This window comes from Leptosomus discolor, chromosome 14 (assembly GCF_034619465.1).
Source record: "Leptosomus discolor isolate bLepDis1 chromosome 14, bLepDis1.hap2, whole genome shotgun sequence".
NCBI lineage: Eukaryota > Metazoa > Chordata > Aves > Leptosomiformes > Leptosomidae > Leptosomus > Leptosomus discolor.
In genome coordinates, this window is record NC_141404.1 from 16,523,358 (window position 1) to 16,539,203 (window position 15,846).

Genomic DNA, 15,846 nt, shown 5'->3' on the forward strand with positions numbered 1-15,846 from the left:
CCTCGCCCCGGCATGGCCCGGCTCTCCGTCAAGGAGCACCTGGACGGGATCCTCTCCGACTTCGAAGGTGCGGCCGGGGCTGCGAAACCCCCCCTCCCCCGCACCCCCCACGGGGCCGCGACCCCCACTCGGGGCTGGGGATGCCCCCCGGAGGTTGGATAGCGGGGGCGTGGGGTGGGGTGGGGTGGGGTGGGGGGGAACGCTGCTGGGGCTGGGCGTCTTGGGAGGGGGATGGGATGCCCCCCCCAGGGGCTAAGCATCGTGGGCGGCTGCGCTTCCCACCCCCCCGCCCCAGGGTGCTGGGTAGCGGGAGGCGGGATGCCCCCCTCCTGGGGGTGGCGCATCGTGGGGGGCTGCGCACCGGAGGGAGAAGGGATGCCCCCCACCTCCCCCAAAGGCTGGGCAATGTGGGGGGCTGCCTTCCCTCCCACGGCCCGAGGGTATCGGGGGGGGGGGTGCACCCGGGGGCTGCGCATCGTGGGGGGCTGCTCCTCTCCCCCCCCCCCCCGGGGGGCTGCGCATGGTGGGGTGCGCCCCGGGGAGACGCGCTCGCTGTGTGGTGCCCGACGGGGCGCAAAGCGCTCCGGGACGATGCGGGGGGGGAGGCTGCTTGTGTGTGCACCCCCCCCCCCCCCCCCCGTGTCTGTGCGTGTCCTCACCCCCCACGTGTGCGTGCTCCGAGCCGCGGCTGCGGCCCCCCTCCCCCCCCCCCCCACGCCCCCCCCGGGCGGGCTGGGGGCTGCGGAGGATGGAGCGGGGAGGGGGACGACGGGGACCGGCAGCCGCGTCCCGCCCCCCCGCCCCGGGGCGGCCCGGCCGCGGGAGGAGGCAGCGGGTCGGGTTTGTCTTTCTCCCGCCCGCGATTATCCCCGGCCGCTTCCCGGAGGCCGCGGCGGGAGGGGCCGGGGCTGGGCCGGGGCCGGGGCTGGGGCCGGGGGCGGGCGGCGAAACCCGACCCCGGGGCTGCTGCTGCCCTCGCCGGGGAGGAATGTGTGCACCTACCCCGGGCACCTTAACCCCGCCGCTGCCGGGCGGCCCCCACCCCCTGCGACCCCCCATCCCTACCACGACCACCCCACCATCCCCTCTAAACCCACCACCACCCGCCCCAACCCCTTGCCATCCCCCCATAACCCCCTGCCACCCCTCCACTTTGCCCTGCATCCCACTCCCCTCTCTGCCCATCACTCCTGACGCTGTCTGGGGTCTGGGTGAGGATGGGTCAGGGGCCGGGGGCAGGTTTGGGGTGAAAAGAGGCATTTTGGCCTGCTCCCAGCGGTGCCGAAGCAGTGAGATGGATGCGGGGAGGGGGACGCCGTCCCCGTGGCCCTCATCCCCATGACCCCGTGGCCCCCAGCAGCCTGGCCGGTGGAGCAGGGCAGGACCGGCCAGAGAAATACCTGCCCGGGAGGAGAGCTGTTATTAACAGCGCCCACGCCCCGGCCCCTGACCCCTGCCCAGCCCCGGGCACAGAGGTGAACTGGGGAGGGGATGGGGACGGGGACTCCCACCGCCCTGCTGCCCCCGGCGCTGCCAGCACCACGGCCAAGCCAGGGCAGCAGCCACGGGGCTGAGGAAGAGGAGGGCGAGGGCGGCTTCGTGCCGGCGGGTGCCATGCTGGGGCAGGCTGGTGCATGTGCTGGCGTGGTGGTGATGAAGGGGCGCAGCATGGGCCTTTCCCCCCCCCCAGCCTCCCCGCCGCAGGCAGCCACCCGCTGCTTGGCAGCGGGGGCGAGGAAGGCTGCCCGGCGGGAGCCTGGGCCCCCCGCGCTCTGCCGGGGGCCAGGGAACCGGCTGCCGGCACCCAACAGTGCCGCTTCAGCAGAGCTGGCAGGAGCGTGGCTCCTGGGAGGGCCTCGCACCGCGGCGGGAGGGAGGGGGCGGCTGCACGGCGAAGGCGCTTCCCTCCTGCGGGGGCTTCGCAGGGGTCCCGACAGCTCAGACCTGCCACGGTGGTGCCCAGGAGGAGAGGAACCCCCCCCACCCCCACCCCCACCCCCCCACTGCCAAGTAATTGGTGGCTGCTCTGGCAGGAGGCTTTGCGCCAGAGCCAGGTGCTGTGATGCAGTGGAGGGGGGGGGGGTGTGTGTTGGGGGGTGTTGGTGTCCGTGCAGGGGGCACATTTGCACCCCCAGCACCCTGGGGCTGTGGCGTGGGCTCGTGGTTGCCATCGCTGCTGTGAAGCACGGCTGCAGCTTCCCACGTGGACTGTAATGCTGCTGCGATAGCTCTGGCCTGCCTCGCCGTCAGTAGGCTTCAGGGTTAATGGCCTGTAAGGGGGCAGGAACCCTTCCCCCCATGGCTGTTTGGATGGATGCAGGGGGATGGGGTCAGGCGAGGGGATCCTGTTACTCAGGCCGGATCCCTTACAGGGGGAATAAAGCGGGCAGTGTGCTGCGTGGGGAGCCGGCGGCACCGGCTGGCTGGGCGCAGATAAACCACGGGGAACAATGATAAAAACCGCGGGGAACAATGTGGCAGGGCCAGGAGGCCGCTGGCGCCGAGCTGGTTTCCCATGTGGGACGGGCTCCCTAACGGCCCTTTGGCACCCAGCTGCACGGGGGGGCACCTCTGGGTGCTGGCACAGCACAGCACGGCTGGCCGGGGAGTCGGCTGGGGAGGAGGCAGAGCCCGGCAGGTGCACGGTCACGGGTGCCGTTGGGTGCTCCTCTCATGCCACCGTCTCTCTTTCTCTGCCCCCAGCGCTCAAGAAGTCATTTGAGGCGGAGGATGGGGACGAGGTGTCCAGCTCCCCGCTGGTGTCCCCGCTGCCCTCGGGCACCAGCGAGAGCCACCGGTCACTGCAGCCCGGCCACCCGCCCCGCTCGGGCACCGCCGCTGGCCCCAGCCCGGCTCCCAGCCCTGTGCTGCGCAGCCGGCTCAGCACCAGCCTCGCCGCTGGCCGAGCCGATGACACCGCCAGCATCGCCTGCGTCACCTCCTTCCAGCCCCGCCAGGGCTTCGCTGCGGGGCCGGGCAGCGACGGCGAGAGCCTCCGCAGCTCATCTTCCAGCCTGGAGAGCCCTGCACCCACCGGGCCCCCCCAGCTGCTGGGCACCCCCCCGGCTGCTGGCCCCAGCCTGAAGAAGGTCCCATCGCACAGCAGCGTCTTCCCGGTGGAGCTGGAGCGTCCCCTCCATGGGGCCACCGCCAGCCATGGCTCGCTGCCGGCGCTGGACCTTCACATTGCTGAGGAGCCGGGGATGGGGACCCCCCCGCCAGAAACCCCACCACCATGGGACACCCGAAGCCCTGCAACCCAGTCTCATGCCTGCCAGCCTTCCTCCTCCTCCTCCTCCCTGGCTCCATACAATGGCACCGAGGCAGCCCCGGGGCTGCCCACGCTCCCTGAGGGCCCGGTGGGATGGGACGTGACCCCCCACTCGCTGCCCCAACCCCAGCTGAGGGTGAGCCTTGGTGCCAGCCCCGGCCCAGCCCCCCGGCCACCTCCGCCGCCCCGGGGCCAGGGAGAGGCAGCCCCGGCCCCCACCGCCCCTTCCCCAGGGAGGGCTGAGGGGCTGCTGTCGCCGCCGGCCCCCCAAGCTGCCCCCTTCAAGCTGGTGTCCCAACCACAGACGGTGCAAGTGAGCTCCCAGCCCGCCTTCCTCGGGGGGCTGGTGCTGGTGCCAGCCCTGGGGACCCCGGCAGCACCCAGTGGAACCAGGATGACACCCCCCAGCACCAGGCTGGCGGGGCTGCGGGGACCCTGCATGCCGGCAGCGGTTCCCAGCGAGGCTGCAGATGGTGACTGGGCTGCGGTGACGCCAGAGCACGGTAGGACTCTCTCCTGTCCCCTCTCCCCACTGGGACCCCCTTGCTGGGCGCGGCGTTGCTAAAACCCCCCTGGTGAGCCCCGCTGCCTCCAGCCGCCCCGGTGCTGCTGGGGAGAGCGTTGATGCTGAGTGATGGTGATGCTGGGGACAGAGTGAGCCCTGCCGGCTCGTTACTCCCCACTGGTTCCTGGGGGGCCACAGGGTGTGTTGGATGCCGCACGGTGCGTGGCATGTAGCGGGGGGGGCTGTATGGCATGGAGCCGAGCGCGGTGCTGGCAGCACTCCCGGCCCGCCCGGCCCCGGGGTGCCTGGCGAGCTTCCCACGCCGCCCCAGCACTAATCGTTTTCCCCGGCGTGGGAAGACAGGTCAGGACACATGTGCCCCAACGGCGGCAGCGCCAAGTGCCGGGGCCCTGCGCGTGCCGGCTATCGCCACGATCTTGTCCCGCATCCAGCACTTTCTTCCCCTCTCCTCCCTCCTTGCCTTGGCATGGGGACGGATCCTGTTCCTCCCTTCCCGCGGGGGGCGGAGGAGGTGGCGGGGGGCCAAGGTGTGCTTGGTGCACGCCTTGTGCCGGGGGAAAGGATGCGGGGTTCTCTGGCACAGCCATGCCCTCGGCTCCTACCGTGCCGGTGTGGTCACCATGGAGCCTGTGCCTGGCCCCAAGCACGGGGCGGGGGAACTCCAGCGTCCCCATTCCTGGCACCTGCTCCGAGGAAGGCTGGAGGGTGCTGGGGTGGCCAGGACACGGCCGGTGCTCCCTGTTTAGGTGCTCGGGGCTCATTGCCCGTCTTGCTGGGGTGTCATGAGAGCCGCCGTCGCCGGGCTCTAAGTACTGACGCCGGCAAAGGCATCCGTGTGTCTGCTCCAGGCTGGGGTGAATCATCCCCCAGCAATGCCCGTGGCCGCGCTGCCCAGCCAGCCTGGCTGCCCCGCTGCCCCGCCACTGCCTGCGGCACCCGGCCAGGGTGGAGAGGACAGTGCTTGGGGCCAAGCCGGGGCGATGGGGACACGGAGGGATGGTGCTCAGGGGTGAGCTGGGGTGATGGCAACACAGCGGGACGGTGCTCGGGCATGACCTGGGATGATGGGAGACATGGAAGGGACGGTGCTCAGGGTGGAGCCGAGGTGATGGGGACACAGGGACGGAGCTGGGTGATGGCAGGGTGGCCAAGCATGGTGTGCCCAGGCTGCGGAGCGGGGCACGAGCTGATGGGAAGCATGCGGGCACCGGCGGCCCTGCAGCTGGCACGGGACTGGCAGGCGCTGCTCGGGCACAGCGGTTTCTCTGCCAGGAAGAGATGGGGATGCGCTGTTTCCTCTCCCGGGAGGCCACCACAGCCCCCAGCCGGTGGCACCCATGGGGCAGCGTGGCACACTCGGTCCCGTGCCCCGTGGAAGGAAGCGCCAAGCAAGTCGGCAGCCGCTGCGTTTCACTTCCACACTCGGGTCGCCCACGCAGGGCCCCGGGCGAGGAGGAGGAGGAGCGGAGGAGGAGCTGTGGGCTGCGGCCGCTCTCCCCGCCTTGCACCCCAGGAGCCATTTGGCCCCGGTGACCAGCTCTTGGCGGCGGCAGCAGCCCCGGCTCCGGCCGGCTCGCCCAGGTAGGGATGGCCGGGGTCGGCAGTGGGCAGGGGGGTGTGCGGGCAGGGGGGTGCTGCAGCCGGGGCAGGGTGAGCCCCCCCAGTCCCCTGCAGGCAGGCACAGAGTTTCGCCTGCTGGCTCACTTCTGCTTTTGCTCATCACTGGCATGCAGCGGCCCCCCCAGCCCTGTTCGGTGCTCCCACCCATGCCACAGCCAGCCGGGCAGGATGGCTCTGGGTCCAGCCACGGGTGGGGATTGTCATCGCTGTCCCCTTGGGTCGTGTTCGGGGCTGGGAGATGTGACAGCGTTTCTGGGTCATGCTTGGCTGGGCAGGTAGAGCTGCAGGGAGCTCCTTGCCAGCACAGTGGGCACCTCTCCCTCTGCATGCCCAAAATCCTCCATCCCGTTGCCGGAGGGGCCGGCTCCCTCGTGCCCACACAGTCCGGAGCCACGCTCTCCCCATCCAATGTCTGCTTTGGCACGACGGTGAGTGGCCGGGCCGGGAGCTTCTCTCCCGGCTCATCCTCTCCCAGCACCCTCCGCCCCTGCAGCCTTATTACAGGCTTCCCCAGAGAACTGGCCCATTAGTCCCGCATCAGTAATTAAATCTGTGGAGGAGACCATGGACCCGGGAGTACTTGTCCCTGCCTGGAAAATAAGAGCATCTTTAACGAGTCCTCGAACAGGTCTGGCTGCAGGAGCCATTAGCCCTGGAGGTGCGTGGTGCTGCTGAAGACCTTCCCCGTGGCCACCTGGCCACTGGCCATCGCCAATGGGTCTTTTCGGTGGCGAGAGCAGGGACACGGGGGGTCTCCGGCCCCGCAGCGGGGGGTGGTTGTGGGTGCAGCACCCAGCGCCACCAGGCACCCCGCGGTTCTGCCCGCTGCCCCCACCGGCTGTTTGTGCCCACCGCCGGCACGGCCCAGCACGGCACGAGGCAGTGGGTGACAGCGAAGCTGCGGTGCGGCTGCTGCACCCCAGGGAGCACCCCGAGGAGCTGGGAGGGGTGAGAGTACCACATCCTCACATCCTGCCTGCACTCTGCCTGCGGTGGCCGGCCACCACGGGTGGCTCCAGGCAGTGGCTGCATCACTTGGTTCTGGATCTGTCCCAGCAACTGCCGGCGGCTGGTGGAGACCGGGGTGGGGCTGCGGGGGTCCAGTGTCCCCCAGGAGTTGTGGCATTTGGGGTGGGGGGGTGGTGGTGGGGGTGTCCCACCTCCCTGCCTGCCTGCGGAGCACCCCGGCAGGGTGGGCAGTGCTGGGTGGAGGGGTCTCCACAGGAGCGGGCCCCCTGCCTGCCCTCGGCTCCCCCTGGCCGGGTGTCACCGCTGTCACCAGGAAGTCCCCAGCTGTTTCGACACTTCCAAGGAACTCCCCAACCCACAGGGGCGCTGAGTGAGCTGGGACACATGGCACTGCTGTCCCCAGCCCCGCCACCTTCCCGGGCATCCTGCCATTGCCCTGCCGAGGCACCCACCAGTGTGGGCAGAGGGTGCGGGGTGCCCCCCCCCGCTACACTGAGATGCTGTTGCCTTGGCAATGGGCACGTTCAGCTCCATCATCTCCTGGTACCCTGGGCTAGCTCCGGCTGAACCCTGCCCATGTGTCCCTTGTCCCCAGGCAGCATGGCACACGGCCGCAACCTCAGCGGGGCGGCTCAGCAGCCTCAGCCATCCGCAAGCTGCCGCTCGAGCCTTGCCGACGCCAAGAACCGGCTGGCACATATGTGGCAGGCGGGGAGACTGCGGCGTGGGGGGACGCAGGCGCCGTGGGGCACTGCGGCAGTGGGGTGGCTGGCAGGGCCACCACCCCTCACCTTGCTTCGCCATGCCCATGCCATGGCTGGGCATGGGTGCTCCTTGGGGGGGCAGAGCACCAGGTGGTCCCCGGTGCCAGGGAGGGCACCCAATGGGTGCCAGGAGGGAGCCGAGTGCTCCCGCTCCCCTTTGGTGCCACTGCAGCCACCCACGGACGTGGTGGGTGCCTTGGGGTGAGGGGCATCCCTGTGCTGGGGTCCCCATCTGCACTGGGGTCCCCATCTGTGCTGGCCTGACTGGAGGCCGAGCGGTGCCGCGTGGGGACAGCCGGGTGGGCACTTTCCCCACCCCACCGGGCAACCGGCAAACTCGGCACAGGGGCTTGGCCGTGGCAGGGAGGGGGCTGCGGAGGGAGGGGGGGAGGAGGGATGGGGGGGAGGGATGTTGCCATGCTGGTCATGTGTGGGAGCGGCAGCCTCGCCAGAGCCGGTTTTGGTGCCAGCCGGGGGCTGGCGGAGGGGAGGAGGCCGGGCTGCGGCTCTGATGGCGATGCTGGTGGCGCCGAAGGGACCCCCCCGACCCTAGCGGGGCGCTGAGCGAGGGCACCGCGGCGCGGAGGTAGGACCCAAACAATGGCGGGGCTGGGCAGCAGGAGGAGGAGGAGGAGGAAGAAAGGGCTTGGGGGCCCCCTGAGCTGCCGCACAAAGGGCTGGGGCTGGCGTGGGGCTGCGGCGGCCCCCGGGCTGGGGCACGTTCCCAGCATGGTCTCCCGGGCAAACCTCGTGCGTCTCCGGGGCTGGGGGTTGCACCAGTGGCTGCTCTGCCCCTCCCCGGCACCCCTGGGGCCGCAGGCGGGTGCCCCTCGCCGTGGCAGGGGCTGGTGCTTGGGTGCCTTGTGGGGTGGCGTGTCCTGCCCCAGGCCCGGAGCCCCCCGGGGGCTGCAGGAGGTGACCTTGGTGGGGGTGGCAGCATCGGCCGGGCAAAGGGTGGCAGCAGCGCCTGGTGCGACCATCTCACAGAGCAACCGGTGGCACCACCACCCCGAGGATGCCACTATGGCACGTCCTCGTCCCCGTCCACCTACAGGGTGCCAGAGGGGGGGGGCAGCGTGCCCCGTTGCCATGCCGAGTGTCACAGGCTGCCAGGAATGTGCTGGGGCTGCGTGTCTGCCGTGGCGGCTGCTGCTGGGGCAACGGTGCTGGCAGAGGGGTGGGCACCAGGGGGGTCCGAGCTCACCCACCTTCACCCACCCATGCAGGGAGCAGCCTGGAGCCCGAGGAGTGCAGCATGGAGCCGCCGGCTGTGCCGGAGGGGGAGATGCCCCTCACCACGGCGTCCAGCCCGGCGGGTTGCCAGCTCTTCGGTTACGTGGGGATTGAAGCCGTGCTCGACCAGATGAAAATCAAGACCATGAAGACAGGCTTTGAGTTCAACATCATGGTTGTGGGTGAGCGCTGGGCACGGGGTTTGCTCCCAGTTTGGATGGGAATCCTGGCTCCAGTGCTGCTGTGCTGGGGGAAATCTTGCTTTTTAGGGATTTTAAGGGATTTAAGCAGCAATAAATTGAAGAGGAGCAACATCCCCTACCCCATAATGTAATGATGCTGATGGGTGAGCTTGTCCCAACTGCTGGGATGCTCCCAAATGGGTACCAAGGGGTTAAAATAAATAATTTGGGAATAAATTTGTTGGGGTGATAAACCAGAGCTATCCCAACCTCTGGGATGCTCGCAAAAGGATACCGAGGTGTTCTCACCCTGGGGGAATTAATTTATTGGGGGGACTGGAGCTGCCGACGTCCCTGCAGGGCAGAGTGGGCTGGGGAAGTCGACGATGGTGAACACCCTCTTCAAGTCCAAGGTGAGCCGCAAAGCCTCGCAGCCCAGCCAGGAGGAACGCATCCCCAAGACGGTGCAGCTGCAGTCCATCACCCATGGTAAGGTCACCACCATGAGGTCATGTCCCACCAACCCTGGGGAGAAGCAGGGGACCCAGAGAGGGGGGTCTGGGGCCGCATCTGTGGCCTCAGACCCCCCCAACCCCAGTCCGTTGCTTCTCCCCAATGCCTTGTCCCCACTGATCCACCTCTCTGCCCCATAGTCATCGAGGAGAAGGGTGTGAAGATGAAGCTGACAGTGACCGACACGCCAGGGTTTGGGGACCAGATAAACAATGAGAACTGGTAGGACACAACGGGGTACAGCATCCCAGCTTGGTAGGTGGCAGTTTGGAGTGGGGGTTGAGCTCAGATGCTGTCCCCCAACTCCTCATCCTCAGCTGGGACCCCATCATCAAATACATCAATGAGCAGTACGAGAGGTACCTACGTGAGGAGATCCTCATCACCCGCAAGAGGAAGATCCCAGACACCCGGGTCCATGGATGTGTCTACTTTGTCCCCCCCACGGGCCACTGGTGGGTCTCCACTCACAACATCCATAGGTGCTCCCTGCTTGGTGGTGCAGGTCACCCCAGGGTGATGGTGGTGGGGTTATCCTGGAGTGGTGCTGGCGGTGTCACCCTGGAAGGGTGGTGGTATGGGTCACCCTGGGGTGATGGTGGTATGGGTCACCCTGGGGTGGTGGTGGTCCCTGGCAGGCTGCGCCCACTGGACCTGGAGTTCATGCGGCGGCTTAGCAAGATCGTCAACGTGGTGCCGGTGATCGCCAAAGCCGACACGCTCACCCTGGAGGAACGGGCAGAGTTCAAGCAACGGGTGAGGGCAGGTCCCTGAGGGGCTCCCAGGGTGCCCCGTGTCCCCCCCCGCTCCGGCTCAAGCCCCGTATCCCGCAGATCCAGGAGGACCTGAAGACCCACGCCATCAGCGTCTACCCGCAGGAGGACTTTGACCAGGACCTGGATGACAGGGAGCTGAATGACAGGATTCGGGTGAGTGCTGGGATGCTGGGACTGGGCATGCAGGCCCTTGGGGACCATGGTGGGGGAGAGACACCCCCGGGGAGCCCGGCAGCACCCCGGGGTGAGCGCGCTCCTCTGCGCCGACAGGAGAAGATCCCCTTCGCCGTGGTGGGGGCGGACCAGGAGCACCAGGTGAACGGCAAGCGGGTGCTGGGCCGCAAGACCAAGTGGGGCATCATTGAAGGTGAGCAGAGCCCCTTGCACCCCCAGCCCTCCCTGGGTACGGGGTGGGGGGGGTCTGCCAGGGGGTGCGGGGAACAGCACCCATGGGTGCATCCCGGCCTGGGTGGGTTGGAGGGGAGTGCGGATGGTGGCGTGGAGCTGTGCTGGTGCTCCGGTGGTACCTGGAGCCTGCTGGGCTGCGCTCCCCGGGTGTGCCCCCCCCGCCCTGCCCTCCTGCCCGCCCCCTGCCAGCCCCGCTGCCCGCTCTTGCCTTGCTTTGCAGTGGAGAACCCAGCGCACTGCGAGTTCCCCCTCCTGCGGGACCTGCTGATCCGGTGAGCCGGGGGACGGGGCGGTGGGTGCCAGCACTCCCCGGGGGGCGGGGGGTATGGCGGGGCAGGGGGGGACGTTGACTTGACGCCCCTTCCTTCTTGCTGCGGCCTCGGGCAGGTCCCACCTGCAGGACCTGAAGGACATCACCCACAACGTACATTACGAGAGCTACCGTGTGCGGCGGCTGAATGAGAGCAACCGGCCGGCGCCGAGCCGCCACAACGGGCTGCCCCTCAAGGGCGAGGGTGGCAGTGACCTCTGAGCCACCGCGTGTCCGTCCCCCCCACCAGACCTGCCGCTGGACCCCCCGTGGCAGTGCCCGTCCCCTGCCCCCCAGTGGCTGTGCCTGCATCCTGCCTGGGGTGAGGAGCCCCCCAAGAGTGCCACGCTGCCCCGAGTTGGGTCCCTCGTCCCCAAGCTCCGCCATGGGCACAGACCCTCTGGACCCTGTGCAGCATTAAATGTCAACCCGAAGCTTTCGGCCTTCACCATCAGCATCCTCCTTCTGGACCTCCCCCTGCTGACGTGCCACCACCCTCCTGTGCTGCTCCAGCTGCTGTGGCCATGGGGAGAGACCCACCACCACCACCCCAGTGCTGCCGGGGTGCCCGGTGCCAGGACCAGCCGGGCACCCCGGGGAAGTGGCGGTGCTGCTGCCGGGGTGCTGGTGGTGCCATGGGTGGCTGGGGCGGGCAGGGTGCAGGTCCCCTCCCCACGGTCACCCCACATGCCCTGCCCAGTGACGGCAGCTGGCACAGCTGGACTTTGAGCTGCTTATCGGTGGCGGAGGTGCCAAGAAGGGAGCGGATGTGCCACCCACAAAGGTGTGTGTGTGGGGAAGGCTACCCCCTGCCCCTCCTCACTGTGGGACCTCCCTGCCAGGGGCAACCAGCACTGGGTGCAGCCCCCCAGACCCCTTGGGTGGACCCTATGGGTGCTGCCCCGCTGGCTGCCAGCCCTAGCACAGTGTGCCAATGGGGAGTGTCAGGGCGGCCCCCACCCTCGTGCTCCAGCGGTGCCTCCAAGGCCTCTTTGTCCCTCCCGCTGCGGGCAGGGCCAGGGCATGGTGCCAGAGTGGTGACACACGGTGGCTCCCTGCCCTTCCCCCCCCCCCAGCCCCCGCCCCACTGTGGAGTTCGGTGTCACCGCAAGCGCCATCACCCTTCGCTCGGCCCCACGTTAATGATCCACCTGCCCGTGCCGCTGCCTCCACCAGCCCCCAGCAGCCGCCCGGTGAGCCGTGCGTGGTGGCGGTGGCGGTGGCAGTGGCAGCAGAGCTGGGGGTCCTCAGCACGGGTGGCTTGGGGGGCCGGCAGCTCCCTGCCCCATGCCCCACCCCTCCGTCCCGGCACGCAGATAAGAGCGGCTGCCGGCAGCACCCATTTCACGGCGCTCAGCGTGGGTGGGAGAGCCGCTCAGGACCACGGCCATGGTGACGGTGAACCTCCGCGCTGTGACCTCCTGGGTGGGCATCGCCCGGCTCTTTGCCGTCGTGTTCTCTTGCCTTGCCTTCAGCTTGGTGGCCTCCACTGGGGACTTTGGGGGTGCCTATGGGACGTGGTGCATGTTCACCTGGTGCTTCTGCTTCGCCGTGACGCTGCTGGTGCTGGTGCTGGAGATGCTGGAGCTCTACCCGAAGCTGCCACTCTCCTGGGACGACTTCACCTCGGCTTTCTCCATGCTGGCGGCATTGATGGTCTTCACCACCTCAGTGGTCTTCCCCTCCACCTTCATCAGCAGCCCCTGCAGCAGCAGCAAGTGTGCCCGGCAGGCCGTGGCCACCACCGTCTCCTGTCTCTGCTTCCTTGCCTACGCCCTCGAGGTGGGGCTTACCCGTGCCAAGCCAGGGGACATCAGCAGCTTCCTCTCCACCGTGCCTGGGCTCCTCAAGGTCTTTGAAGCCTATGTGGCTTGTCTTATCTTCTCCTTGCTGGATACCTACAGTTCAGAAGCTGGCCTGCAGTGGTGTGTGGCTGTCTACTCCATCTGCTTCATCGTAACCTTCCTCATCATCATCTTCACCATTGGCCGGTGCCTCACCTACATACCCTGCCCGCTGGAGAAGATGCTGGTGGGCTACAACACCCTGGCCCTGGTGATGTACATCACCGCCACCATTCTCTGGCCCCTCTACAGCTTCAAGAACAAGAACCGGCCCGACCCCTGCGGCAGGAGCTGCTGGTGGAACAAGCACCTGGGGGTCACCTTCCTTACCATCTTCAACCTCATTGCCTACTTGGTGGACTTGGTCTACTCCACCAAGATGGTCTTCATCAGGGCACCTCCCTAAAGGCTCTGGGTGGCCCTTGTGGGGCAAGGGGTGGCGGGACGTGGCTGGGTGCTGGTGCGGGGCTGCTGGCAGAGCTGAGGAAGAGGCCGGACGCCTCGGAAAGCTCCTTCTCCCCGTGCCAGAGCGGAGAGCCACGGGGTGCTCCTGGGGGTGCACTCAGCCTGGTGGCCCACAGCCTGCCCGGCCAGGGGGGCTGGGGGGGCCAGGCGGGGGGGACCAGGGTACTCCTGAATCCCTGGAGCTGGGGTGGGGGGACTTTGGAATTAAATTGGGTCATTTTTCACTTACTTCTTCTGCCTCTTTCTTCCCCTTCCTGGCTTTCTGCAGGATCCTCCCTGGCAGCGTGGGGGTCTCAGGGGTGAGAAACCAGGGGTGGTGCTGGCAGCACCGAGGGGGCACTGGTGGTGGTGGTGGCGCTGGCAGGGGCATGGGGGGGCACTGGGCTTCAGCAAATTCTCTTTTCTCTTTCTTGTTGACTCGGCACCGAAGTGAAGCAGGGCATGACCAGGAAAAACCCAGCCCTTGGCACAGGCGCGGGACCCTGCCAAACAGGTTCAGGAGGAATGTGGCTGCTGGGGGGGCTGAGAGCCCGCCAGGCAGATCCTCGTCACCACCACTGTCACCCCAGCAGGAACCCCCTGGGTTTGGTCTCAGCCATGCCGGCAGGAGCCCCGTGCCTGCTGCTTTACCCTTTGGGACTGCTGGGGTGTCCCCTTCCTGGGGGGGACACAGGGCGGGGAGGGGGTGGCTGTCACCCAGTGCCACCAGAGCTGGGGTGCTGAGACATGTCGGTGGGAGGACAGTGGCACAGCAGGATGGTATACCACGAAGGCGGCAGAGCTGTGCAGGCAGGGAGCAGTGCAGGCAGGGGAAGGTGTGCCCGGCAGGCACAGCTCCTGGCTCGGCGCTCCCGGCTCTGGGACAGGTGTCCCGCAGGGTTTTGGGGCCACCGTCCCCAGCCCACGCTGCTCCTTCCCCTGCTGCTTGCCCTGACTCTAGCCACAGCTTGGGGCCATCCCCGCTGCCTCAGGGCTCGCTGTGGTCCCCACCACCAGGACATGGCTCAGACTGTCTGCCAAAGTGGCTGCACTGGGGGGAAGGTGGCAAAAGAGCCCGGACCCAGCCACGGACACCGCATGGCACCCATGGGTGCTGCAGCACCTGGGTGAGTGGGACCTGTGTGCCCTGTGCTGGGGCCACCGTGGTGGCAGGTCCCAGCACCGCCAGTAATAGCAATGCCACAGGCTGCCAGGTGGCCTAGTGGATGTCCCCTTCACCCAATCCATGTCCCCACGGTGACCATCACCCCGTGGCTGTGGAACCCAGGCACCTGACAGGCTGCTCCCCTGCACCCCAGGCAGCAAGGCCGGGGTGTGCCACGGTGCCAGACTCACGCTGAGCAGCACGGCTCGGCCTCGGGGCTCCCGGCAGTGCTGTGGGAGCGGCCCGTAGCCTCCCGAGGCACCATTTTTGGAGCAAATAAAGGGAAAACCGCAGCAGCCGGACACAGCTCTGCCCAGCACCCGAGTGTGGTTGGTTTTGGTGCCCAGGTTGATCGAAATTCATGGAGGAAAGGGGCAGGGGCAGCGTGGTGACAGTGGCGGCTGTCGCCTGTCATGAGTTGTGTCACTTCGCGCCGGTACCGCGTTCACTCTGGGCAGTTGGCACATGGGGTGCGGTGAGGCCGGGGTGCGGGGGGGCCGGGCTGGCAGCGGGGTGCAGGTGAGCGGGGGGGAGGAGTGGGGTGCGGGAGGAGGTTTGGGGGGCTCCCAGCTCCCTGCTGGCAGCTGGTGGAGGGAGGAGCCCAGTGGGAGAGCCTGGGCCAGGGGACCCCCTCGGGGCTCTGCGTCTGGGGGAGACCCCGGGGCACCTCCCAGCCGGGGCACACGGCGGCTGCTGAGGGTCCCCGGGAGCAACGGAGAGGCCGGTGCCGCTCTGTGCCGTGCGGGGGGAGCCCCGGTAGCGTGCCGTGCCGTGCTGGGGAGCGCCGGTGCGGGGTCGGTGCGGTGCAATGCCGGTGAGGTGCAATGCCGGTGCGGCGCCGGTGCCTGTGCGGAGCCGGTGCAATGCCGGTGCGGTGCAATGCCGGTGCGGTGCCGGTGCATTCCTCCCCCTAGGGGTCGGTGTGCCGCGGCGCGGGAGGCGGTGCGGGAGGCGGTGCGCTCCTGCGCACGGCCCGGGGCGGCCGGGGCACGGCGGCGGCGGCGGCGGCGGCGGCGGGGAGTGGGCACCGCCGCGGGCCCGGGTGAGTGCGGGGCGGGGGGAGCACCGGCACCGCGGAGGATGCGGCGGAGCGGGCCGGGAGGCGGGGAGCGGCCGCGAGGGGAGCGGTGGGGAGGAGGGCGGCGGAGCCCGCACCGGGGGGAGCGGTGCCGGTGCTGCCGGTCCCGGCCCCGCGGTACCCCGAGCCCGCCGCCGCAACGGGGCATCGCTCGCTTGTCCCAGTAGCGCGGCCGGCCGGAGCCCCCGGGCAGCCCCGGAGCCTCCCCCCGCCCCGGACGGGACGGCGACCCCCCCCCTCCCCCGCCCCGGGGCAGCCCTGGACCCCCCGGGCCGGTCTGAGCCCCGGTGGCGGGATGGGGCAGGGGACGCGCTGCCCCTGGGGTCCGGGCGGCCGCGGGAGGGGCCGGTGTGCCCCGTGCTCCCGTGGGGTCCCCGGGGTGTCCCCTCCCTCACCGCGCCCTGCCGGATGCCGGGGCTGCCTCAGGGTCCCGGGGCTGGGTGAGGAGCCCCCCGGGGGGCTTTATGGCTTCCCGCAGCCCAGCACGAAGCCCTTTTCCCAGTCAGTAAGGTCCCCCTCTGTCCCCCAGGGACGCCCCTGTGTCCCTCAGTGCCCCCAGCGATGCCCCTGTGTCCCCAAATGGACAAGCTGCCCCTCAGACAAGACCCCCTGTAAGACCCCATCTGCCCCCTCCAAAGCCTGACACCCCCCCCCCCCCTCCGTTCAGGGTGACTACCGGGGGGGGGTGTCTCACGTCCCCTCCCTGCCCCATGGGGCTGGGGGCTCCGGCTAGGAGCCCCCTG

The 15,846-nt window shown here is 69.0% G+C and overlaps 2 protein-coding genes across 2 annotated transcripts; both read left to right on the forward strand.

The window, feature by feature from the left end:
- On the forward strand, window positions 1-10,794 carry LOC104340650 (uncharacterized). Its single transcript, XM_086473298.1, has 11 exons — window positions 1-67; window positions 2,704-3,774; window positions 8,377-8,565; window positions 8,926-9,054; window positions 9,219-9,300; window positions 9,396-9,533; window positions 9,717-9,834; window positions 9,912-10,007; window positions 10,125-10,221; window positions 10,483-10,534; window positions 10,650-10,794. The coding sequence occupies exons 1-11, from the start codon at window positions 13-15 to the stop codon at window positions 10,792-10,794; spliced, it is 2,172 nt and encodes a 723-aa protein (XP_086329424.1). The 5' UTR covers window positions 1-12.
- A 1,152-nt stretch (window positions 10,795-11,946) lies between these two features.
- Window positions 11,947-12,822, forward strand: MYADM (myeloid associated differentiation marker). Its single transcript, XM_009955096.2, has one exon. It carries the CDS (start codon window positions 11,962-11,964, stop codon window positions 12,820-12,822), a length of 861 nt encoding a protein of 286 aa, XP_009953398.2. The 5' UTR covers window positions 11,947-11,961.
- Window positions 12,823-15,846: the final 3,024 nt, after the last annotated feature.